The sequence below is a fragment of the Myotis daubentonii genome, chromosome 18, assembly GCF_963259705.1.
Source record: "Myotis daubentonii chromosome 18, mMyoDau2.1, whole genome shotgun sequence".
In the NCBI taxonomy this organism is placed as follows: Eukaryota; Metazoa; Chordata; class Mammalia; order Chiroptera; family Vespertilionidae; genus Myotis; species Myotis daubentonii.
The window spans coordinates 39,187,629-39,198,626 of record NC_081857.1 but is presented as its reverse complement, the minus strand read 5'-3'; the positions used below and the strand labels follow the sequence as shown (position 1 = coordinate 39,198,626).

Sequence of the window (10,998 nt, the reverse complement as noted above, 5' to 3'; positions counted from 1 at the left end):
ATTTTTGTGGAAATGGGTGAAATGTTGGTAGAGTCACACTGTGGAGAGGTATAGTTCAGTGAATTTGAAGCGTGTAGACTAGAATTGGACATAGGTCAATACTCTGTAATCCTTACTGGAGTTCTTAATGGCAGCTCCCTTTGTTCAAGGGTGTTGTATTACTGGATTGTTCTTTGGATTGGGTGATTACTCAGTTTCATATCAAAGGTGCTTATCGAGGTACTTTGTACTTGGATTACATAATTGGACTTAATTTTTTTTTTAGAGCAGAGAAACAAGCTCAAAGTGATTTGTTCAGTCAGTGCCAGGACTAACATGAGTGTTCCTGAAATCATATCATATTAACATTTATTTGATCTCACCTTTTATTGGCCAACTGATGGGCACTCAGAAGTCACCTGGCAAAATTGTTAAATGGAGCAAACAAGTATATTTGAAGAGCCAGCCCTTTATATGTGGGCTTAACATTTGTACCTACCTAACTCCAGAAAATCTCATTAAATGAAAAAATTTCTCTATGAAAATGCTATGCCTTTTTTTTTTTTGAAGAGAAGATTGTCATCTTAAATTGAGATCGAGTTGACATGACACAGAAATTAGAAGACTACTCTTGAGTAATGAAAAGCAGTAGATAAATCACATGGAAAATATTTTGGGTGTACCCAAATTAAAGGTGCTACTCCTTGGAATATAGTTCTACCTGAAATGTTAACTCGGTGTATTTTAAGTAAAATGTGAAAAGGATTTACTTCAAATGAAGGTGAAAATTTCTATCAAGCTGCATTTGTTTTCCTGTTACATTTAAAGTTAAGTTTGCTTTTGAGGAACATTTTGATAGAACGTGCCATAATACTAGTTAATGTCTAATATATTCAGGATTAATTCTTCCAACACAAGAAAACTTGGAAAGTTTTTGATAGAGTTTAATATAACTAGCAGCCTCCAGTTTTCTCAACTTACTGAAATGGTTTCACACTTACATTTATCATACTTTTCATCTGTTTTCTAATGTTCAGTTTATAATGAAATAATATGCATGGGCTAGTTTAGTATCAATCTTGAGATTTTAATAGAAAATGTCCATATAAATGATCAACTAATCTTAGTTAAATTTAGTTACTTAATTCTTAACCTTTGAGTTATGGGTCCCTTTTTAGGAATCTAATGAAAGGTACAGATCATGTCTAGAAAAATAAAAGGGCTCGTCCTGGCTGGATAGCTCAGTTGGTTAGGGTGTTGTCCTGATAGGCCACGGTTGGGGTTTGATCCCTGGTCAGGGACATACAAGCAGCAACCAATGAATGCATGAGATGAAGCAGCAAATCAAAACTATGTAAAATAAAAGGGCTCAAATTTGCACAGAATTTCAGGACTAAACTTGGGCTTTTATGCTATTTACTTACTGATTTTTACCAATCTGTAATTAGGTGTCCATTAGTTAGGAATGAATAGCAAGTTACTGGGAGAATTGCAAGACAATAAAAGTTTGGGTTTTGGCGGGGGGGGGGGGGGGGGGGGGAGTTAAAAAATGAAATTAGAACAAAAAAGTAATAGTATTCACTTATTTCCCTTCTGCAAAAGAGTTTCCTTTGTGAATATAAGTAGTTTGAACATTGAGATGAGGCCCAGTTTGTAAGTTTTTTTTAACTGATTCCAATGTGTGATCTTGATTATACTCTGACCAGTTCCCTGGTTACATTGGTCAATTGATGAGCTTAAACTTGGTTTAGGTCCTAATCTGATTCGGTCATAACTTCTGAATTCCTCCTTGAATGACCCAATTACAGGACTTTTCAGTGGAGCTGATTTTATGGGGAAGGAAACATTTCTCCCCAGCAGTTTTGGCCTCTGAAATCCCTGCATTCCATTCTAAGAGCCACCAGCTCTTCGACTTCTGAAGAGGTGTTTTTCATTTTAGGATCACTGGCTGTCAACATTTGTTACTGTGGGAACTTGACAGCATGAATACAATCAACTGTAAAAAGTACCAGCATCATAGCTGACTTCAAACCCATTGTTCTGTTCCTCAACGTTGATAGTCGAGATTACATATCTGTGACATAATCATGATCCGTAATGCAATGCACCGGCGAAGTGTTCAGGTTGGTGGGGGTGTGGGGCCAGGTGTCTTAGCCTATTGCAAACATGAGTTCTACCTGTTCAAGGTAAACCGCTGGCCTCAGCTCCCAAGTCCACCTTCATTACTCTACATTGTGCTGCTGGAGCCGAGCCCTTACTATTTCTCTAGCCTGCTGGCACAGTACCAGGATGTACTGTAGAGGATGCAGAAGCAAACCGCTGCCCGGTTCAGGTGAGACTTAATAATTCTGAAGTGGCGTAGGACCTTGGCCTGTCCAGTGGCGCCTCACGGGAGGCTGTTTCCCAGCAAGGCTTTCTGGTGCTTCCTAGTAAGTTCAATGGGGAACTGTGGGTGGCCTCCTGAGGAGTTTTGTTGACACCCCTTCCTCTCTAGCCCCACACTCCAGCACCTCAGCAAAGAGTGGGTCACCGCCACACCCTCCACCAGTCTGCATGGGAGTCTCGCAAGGGAATCTCTTCCAAAGTTGTTGTTCCTCGGGTCCTCAGCCTAGAGGTGGTGGCTGCTCCTGTAGCCACTATTCCTGTATTCTAAGGCGCCGGAGGCCGGTCCATCCTTGCTGCTGGACACAGTCGCTGCAGGGAAGAAACATCTGCACAGCATATGTTTCAAGGGACCTGGCGTATACAGCATACTGTTCTTAATATGTTTGCTCCCCCTTTTTTAACGCTATGTGTTATAACCAGAACCACCTCCCTTAGAAAGGTTGTTTCCCCAGGTGGGGATTTTTTCCTGGAGTTAGGGATTAACAGGACTAAGGAAGAGAATAAATAAGTAAAACCTCCTAGTTTTACAGAAATACCATGTACTACTTATGAAGAACTTGAACTAAGACTGTTGGCAATAAGTTTGGGACTTGTTGAGCCCACATCTCCAGGGGTCTGCCCACCAGGGAAAGCACCAAAGCCTATACCCCTGGAGACCCACCGACACAGGGCAGTCCCAGGGAAGGCAAGCAGGGGGCTGGGAGGACATGACCTTTACTGGGTAGGATAATCTCCTTCAGTCACTTCCTTGTAGCTTATCAGTAGAGCAGTAGAAGAGTGACCTTGGAATAGCCCTTATAATGGAACACAGAGATTAACCTAGACAAGATTAAAATCAACAGAACTAGATAGAGACAGGATTTTTGGCAAAAGTCAGATAAGAAACTATGGAAATGAAACAAGGAACTGTAGAAGGTTACCCAAAGCATACCATGATGTAATTATAGAGGCATGCTTATAGGATCAAATAGTATAAATACAGATGTAACAGGACAATAAAAAGAGAACCTGGCTATGCTGATCAACTGAACGCTATTTCCATGTCATTCCTTCTTCACCAACTCCGTCCACACCTTTGGGAACTCCTGGACCTGCTGGGGCAGGACCCCAACACTTAGGCATTCTCTTTACCCTTAGTAATTAATCCCCTGTTACTGATTAGTAATTCTTTACATCAAAGTTTCCCTGTTCCAATTACTGTTTTCTGTCTCCTGACTGGCCCCTGGCTGTTACAGTGGATTAAGATACCAGTCACAAGGGTGCCCCTCCATAGGCTGGTTGATAACCCTTCTGTAGTTTAGTATAAAGGGCTCAACCAGACAGGTTGAGAATGATGTAAGTGAATCAGACTGGCTCCTAGAATTTTGCCTGACAACTAAGTACAAATTGTCCAGTCCTCAAAAGAATGGGCAAGACTTGGATAGTTGACGTTTGAGGATGCCCATTCCCTCTTCATTTTGTTTTTTCTTTTTATGATGGTCTGTGTTTCTCTTTGGAATCCACAAGTCTAACTGGATTCTTTTACTGTAGTCATCAGGGATTCCTGATCAGGGAAGGTCTTCCTGACATTTTCTTGACACTTCGCTCTTACCTATCTGTGCTCAGCACCGGTAAGGAAATGTCATCTACTTGGCTGGACTTGGAAAAGAAGTGGAAAAACACATTTTAGATACAATTGCTTGTCCTTGCTGGGATGGTCTGTCCAAGGGCAGAGGTCCCGTCTGGGTGTGTTGGGAGAGCGGAGTGTGAATTAGGGCCACCATCTATCTCCTAGTGTCCAGCCTTCCTGTACAGTCAGCCTTACCCCCCCATGTTCCTTCTACATCGCTAAACAACTCTATTCCCCCTACAGTGGCTGCTTTAAATCTTTGCTAGTTTCTTAGCTCATTCTCACTTCACATACTGAGACTATCAGGTAAAAAGTCCCTCAACTTGCTGCCTTCTCTCTGCTATGATAGCTGGAGGTTTATCTTGGACAAATAAGAAAGGGCAGATGCCTCGCCATCGTGGCTCAGTGGTTGAGCATTGACCTATGACCTAGGGGTCATGGTTCAATTCCCAGTCAAGCGCACATGCCTTGTTGCAGGCTTGATCCCTAGTAGGGGGTATGCAGGAGGCAGCCAGCCAATCAATGATTCATCTTTAATGTTTCTATCTCTCCCTCTTCCTTCCTCTCTGAAATAAAACAATAAATTTTTTTTAAAAAAGGCAGACTAGGAAATTGGAAAGGAGCCTGGGTCTTTGAGGACTCCTTGGAAAAGAGTGGCCTCCACTATTTTATATCAGAAAGAAACTATCCTTTATCCACAGATTATCTTTGCACCTTTGCTGAAAATCAATTGTCCTTCTATGCGTGGGTCTATTTTTGGACTTTACTCTGCTCCATTGATTTATTTATCTTATCTTGATACCAATTCTTGTCTTTAATCTTGCCTTAATTACTGTAGCTTTAGAAGTCTTCACGCCTGGAAAGGTCAGTCCAGCCCTCTTTACCCCATCTTGGTTAGAAGCAGAGATCAGACTGATGCGCTTAACCCCAGCTCCACCATTTAGTAACTTACGTGATTTCATATAAGTCAGTTAATAATGCTTATTAGTCATGTATGTACTTGTCTATTGTTAGAATTAAATATTATAGTGCTTGGATTAAATGTTAATTATTATTAAGACCGAACTAGGGCCCTGTCCGGTGTGGCTCAGTGGGTTGGGTGTCATCCTGTTCACTGAAAGGTTAGCAGTTTGGTTCAGTGGTACAAGCCCGGGTTACGGACTCAGTCCCCTGCAGGGGACACGCAGGAGGCAGCCCATCAATGTTCCGTTCTCACATCGATGTTCCTCTTTCCCCTTCTCTCTTCCTCTCTCTTTCAAAACAAAAATCAATAAAAATATGTTTTTTAAAAAAGAGCCTGAACTACGTACGGAAGATGGCTCTGGGAATAAACGGTATTGGAACTGCAGGGTGGAACTGGGGATGGATAAACTTGCTCCGCTCATTCAGGACCTCCCGCCGTCTTTCCCAGCTCAGGGACATGCCTTTTCATCTTTATTTTTTGAGATATAAGTGACATGCAACACGGCGTAAGTCTGAGGTGCACACCGTGTTGGTTTGACACATTTACATATTACAATGTGATGACTACAGTAGCATTAGCTAAACACCTCCACGTCACCGCATTTCCATTTCTGTGCGGAGACTGGTTAAGGTCTGGCCTCTTCCCTTTGAGGTGTGTAAAGCAGAATCATGGATGAACTCACTGCGTTGGATCTCAGGACTTAGTCATCTGCCCCTTGTAAGTTCGTACCCCTCAGCAATACCTCCCTGTGCCCCGGCCCGGCCCCCTGCCCTGTCGTCTTCCATAGTGAAGTTTGGCAGCAAATTGCCCTGGACAGCAGGCTGATCACTTCCTACAGAGACAAGAACAATAACCCAGGTGAAAAGGGATAAATAAAACCAGCCAGGAGCCCCACATTGCAAAGGATCATCCCGCTATCTCAACAATTTCCTTGCGCAGCTTTGTAACATTTTTATGTAGAAACAAATGTTTTATAAAAAGAAAAGGAGAGCATTCTCCGTGTTCCCTTCAAACCCAGGTCACAGCGGCTTTTCGGCTGGCTTGGCCTGGCTTTCTTCAGCTCTCTCTCTTTTTTTCAGGCTTTGCAGTACCTGTCCCTGCCGGTCTCCAGGCCCCCAGTTACAGGTCAGCTCCACGCTGAAGGGGAGGAGCTACTGGCCAGGTTCTGTTCCCAGCATCAGGGCCCCACATCCCAGGGACCTACGGTGCCTCCTGGGGACCAAAGAGGACCCCATCTCTCCGTCGTGTGCCCTGTGAGTGCCGTGTCCAACACCATGGATGGCGGGCCCAAGAAAGGTTTGGCTTTGATTGGATTCAGTCTTCTCTGCCTTAAAATGGTGAGTTGATCATTCTGACCTTCTTGCCACGATTTTGGGGGAGGCGGGGGGAAGACATTCATTACCTGTCTCTTTTAGGGCCCGGGGGGTGAGGAGGAAGAAATCGAAATACCCTTGAACCATACTAAGATTGTGTATGTTTGTGTATTTGAAATGTGATGCCATGTACTAGGGAAAGAAAACAAAATTATCATTGTATTTTAAGAACAAAGATTTCTGAAAAATCTGTCAGTAGCGACTGACTTAGTTCAATAGGCAGATTCAGGGAGAAAAATGAAATAGTAATGTGACCCATCTCCAGCCTCTAAGCGCTATTTAGGATTGCTTTGTGGTGGATTTGAGTGTGCGGAAATGACTTGTGCAAATGAACACTCCGTCTGGAGCGAAAGATTGCTCACGTCATGTGTAAAATGTGATGAATTTATTACCCCTTTGATTGATGTTTTTACATTTCCCCAAATGGCGTTTTTCTTTATGGTTCTAATTTTCCAAACTTTCCTTTTCAGGTTGCTTCAGCAAAAACAGGTACAGTTTTCTAAAATGCAAGCTCCCCCTCCCCATGTTTGATTTGAATTTTCATTGTGCATTCTTGGCTACCCTGAACTGTAAAGGCTCTCCCAGAAAAAAGTATTCAACGTTTTCTGAACATTCACACTGTGAGTGGAGCTGGTAAGACAAATATACGGATCAAACTTAAAAAGTAAGTCCTCCCCCTAGCTAGTTTGGCTCAGTGGATGGAGCATTGGCCTTCAGACTGAAGGGTCCTGGGTTCGATTCCTGTCAAGGGCACATGCCCAGGTTGTGGGCTCGATCCCCAGTAGGGGGCGTGCAGGAAGCAGCTAATCAATGATTACCTCTCATCAATGATGTTTCTATTTCTCTCTCCCTCTCCTTTCCTCTCTGAAATCAATAAAAATATATTTTAAAAAAAGATAAGTCCTCAAAAAAAAAATACAAAAAGAACAAAGATAAGTCCTCTTAAGATGTTCTTATTGAGTACTAAGTGTTATAGAGCAGTGGTTCTCAACCTTCCTAATGCCGCGGCCCTTTAATACAGTTCCTCATGTTGTGGTGACCCCCAATTTCATTGTTACAAATTGAACATAATTAAAGCATAGTGATTAATCACAAAAACAACATGTAATTATATATGTGTTTTCCGATGGTCTTAGGCGACCCCTGTGAAAGGGTCGTTCGACCCCCAAAGGGATCACGGCCCACAGGTTGAGAACCGCTGTTATAGAGTCATGTAGTTTGGGTTTTTCTCAAACAGAGGTAGCCATCAGTGAAATATTACAAAACCATCATTTCAGTCCAAGAAACAAAATTTCAGTCATAGTGAGGAGTCTTATTTGTCTTCTGAGGAATTAGAGCAGAAACCTAGAAATGTTTTTTAATTAAAATCTTAAGATTCTCCACTTTTTCTCCCCACTTTAATAAAAAATATTTTACACTTCTAATATTGCATCCTTAAAATATAGACAATGGTACCTTGGAGCTGGAAAAAGGCTTTTAAAGAAAACCCCACTATTTTATTACTTTTTTTAAAAAAATAAATGACTGAAGGCACAGATAATTTCCCTAAGGCCTCTCCTAGCTCATACATTCTAGAAACCTAAGTCCCCAGAATGGAAATGTATATTCAGTGGGATTTAGATGATCTGGAGGGATCTTATAACATCGATGATATCACCAGTAAATTCTCACACCAATTCAACATAAGAATAATTTTATCTTATTTTTTAAAAAAATACATTTTTATTGATTTTTAGAGAACAAGGAAAGGAGAGAGATAGAGAGATAAAAACACAGATGAGAGAGAACCATCGATCAGCTGCCAGACTACAACCCAGGCATATGCCATGATCAGGAATTGATCCGATGACCCCCTGGTTCATGGGTCAACACTCAACCACTGAGCCACACCAGCCGGGCAAGAACAATTTTATTATTTTATCTATACCCCAGTAAAGGAAATATAAATAAGGCAGTTTCAAATTTGATATTAGACATATGGCTGAGCCATAAAACGCATGCATCTACCATAGGTTTTTAAAAATCATTTTATGCTTGATTCTTATTCACTCATTCTTGAATCGATCAGAAAGTTATGAGAAGGACTGAGTAGCCACATACAGAGTGATTGTGTTATAATTGCTTTGAGTGGACAAAATGTAGCGCTGCTGTCTCTTGGAGGCCCCAGGACACACTCACGGAGCCCCGGAAGGAGGCACTCTTTGAGTCCCTCACTATTAGGGGGGCGGCTGAGATCCGATGGTGGCTGGCGTCCATTGACTCGCCCTGGCTGTTTCACAGATGGGCGTGTGTTCGCGACTGTGCAGGGGGTTTCCACTCGGGTGTGTGTTTGGATGCTCCTCGGGCTCTGGCGGCAGCTGTTTGTGATCTGTGTCTGGGCGCGGGGGCCAGGCCGGCTCATGTAGACCCTGAGCTGGGAGAATGCAGATGCTGTGCATCCGGGGTCTCGCTTCTGACTCAGGGGAATGGCTGACAAACGCTTTCTCTCCCATCAACGCGCCAGTGGGCCCAACAGAGAACCGGGACAGAGGAAAGGGCTGCTGATGTGTGGAACCTGCCCCCCACGCAGGCTGCTCTTCTCCTTAGGGGGCAGGACAGAGGTGTTGATCTTTTGTTGCTGTGCCTGTTCTGATCCTGCCCTACCACCAAGTGGAAAATGGGCACAGCAGGCAACCTGTCTCTCCAAGAGCCTGTGCCGGCCCCAGACTCCCCAGAATCTCGCTTTCCCTGACACCCCTCCCCGGCACTGCCATGCCGACTGGCTTTTCCAAACCAGAACTCGCTCACCCTATTACACACACACACACACACACACACACACACACACACACACACACAAGCCCTTCCTACCTTGCAAAGTCCCCTTACATACACCCTTTCCCTCCATCTTTATAGCAGTCATGAGATGTAGGTATTTAAATATGTAGGTATTATTAACATTCCACATTCACCAGAGAGAATACGGAGACTAGAAGAGGTGAAATGACTCATACATGTTCACAAGCAAAAGTAAACGGCTCAGCCCTGGACGGCGTTCCCAGTGGTTAGAGCGTCGGCCCGAGCACCGAAGGGTCTCACATTCAAGTCCCTGTCAAGGGCATGGACCTGGGCTGTGGTTCACTCCCCACCCCTGATCAGGATGCGCGCAGGAGGCAAGCAGTCAGTGTGTCTCTCTCACATCAACGTTTCTCTCTCCCACCCCCTCCCCTTCCTCCCTTCCACTCTCTCTCTCTGAAAACCAATGGAGGAAATATCCTCACGTGAGGATTTAAAGAAAAAGAAAGTAAAAAGCTCCAGCCCAGAGTTCCCAAATCCAAACCTCTGCTGTTTCCCGCCACCCGGCCCTGAGCTCCGCGGCTGAAACCCACAGCGCGCCTCCCCCAGCTCAGTCCAGCAAGTTGTGTGGAGGCTTCAGGCCCCTCGACAGGCTAGTTGTTTATATTCCTCTCCTCCCTCTCCCCATGACTCTCAGGCCTCCTGTGTCTGAGTGGCTAGCTTGGTTGCCATTTTCCCAGGAAGTTATTCCATCCCAGTGAGCAAGACGGGCTGACGTACAAGATAAACTATGGGGACAAAGGAAACAGAAGGAGCTGAGAGACACCACAAATGCAGAGGAAAGATAGCAGATAACACAGGACCAATAGCTCGGGGAGCAGGAAAGGGGTGCGGGTGTGGGAGGGATGAAAGGGTGAGACCCTCTTCGAAATCTCAGAGCGCAGGTGGGGGAGGGGGAGCGAGTGGGAAGAGATCAACCAAAGACCTTGTATGCATATATGCATAACCCATGGGCACAGACTCTAGGATGGTGAGGGCCTGGGGCAGGGCGTGGAGGTGGGCTAGAAGAGGTCAATGGGGAAAAAAGGGGGCTTATGTAATACTTTCAACAATAAAGATTTAAAAACCCCTGGCTGGTTTGGCTCGGTGGATAGAGCATCAGCCGGTGGACTGAAGGGTCCCAGGTTTGATTCCAGCCAAGGGCACATGCCTGGGTTGTGCACTTGATCCCCAGTAGACAACGTCCAGGAGGCAGCCAATCCATGGTTCTCTCTCATCATTGATGTGTCTATCTTTCTCTCCCTTTCCCTTCCTCTCTGAAATCAATAAAAATATATGAAAGAAAGAAAGAAAGAAAGAAAGAGAGAGAGAGAGAGAGAGAGAGAGAGAGAGAGAGAAAGAAAGAAAGAAAGAAAGAAAGAAAGAAAGAAAGAAAGAAAGAAAGAAAGAAAGAAAGAGGAAGTCCCTGCTGGGACTTTCTATGCTGCAGGAGAGGCAGGGGTGGGGTGGGGGTGGGGAGTGGGGGGTGGGGGTGGGGAGTGGGGGGTGGGGGGAAGGAACGGGGACATGGCGCTTCCTGCAGAGGCAGCTTCTGCTGGCAAATGGCTGGGATGGGCAGGCAACTCCCCCTCTCCCCCCTCCCCCCCACCCCTGGGCATAAAGAACCATCATCTTTTTCTACCGATGGCAGAGGGGACAGTCCTGGGTGACGTTCAAGGAATGCCTGGCCCGCGCACAGTGCGGACTTTGTTCATCCTTGCAGCATGGCTGTTTCTGAGACGCTGCCAAGGCCAGCTCTCCGGGCTATTGGTGCAGAAAGAGAGGGTGTCTGTGCCATGCACACGGGGGCTTGGCAGGTGGGGGCTGCCGGGGGAGGGGGTGACACTGGCAAGCCACCCACTGGGTCTGTGTCT

At 44.9% G+C, this 10,998-nt stretch overlaps 1 protein-coding gene across 6 annotated transcripts in view; it reads left to right on the top strand.

Annotated features, from left to right (window-relative positions):
• The first annotated feature begins 87 nt into the window (after positions 1-87).
• Positions 88-10,998, top strand: part of FNDC7 (fibronectin type III domain containing 7) — a 30,441-nt gene continuing 19,530 nt past the window's right edge. For all 6 annotated transcript variants that reach the window (XR_009449893.1, XM_059674667.1, XM_059674665.1 and 3 more), the window contains exons 1-2: positions 88-6,274; positions 6,781-6,799. Coding sequence is in view for 5 of the 6 variants with exons in the window: in XM_059674667.1 (XP_059530650.1) it covers positions 6,212-6,274; positions 6,781-6,799 (82 nt within the window). In the remaining variant the exon portion in view is untranslated. The remainder of the gene's footprint in view (positions 6,275-6,780; positions 6,800-10,998) is intronic.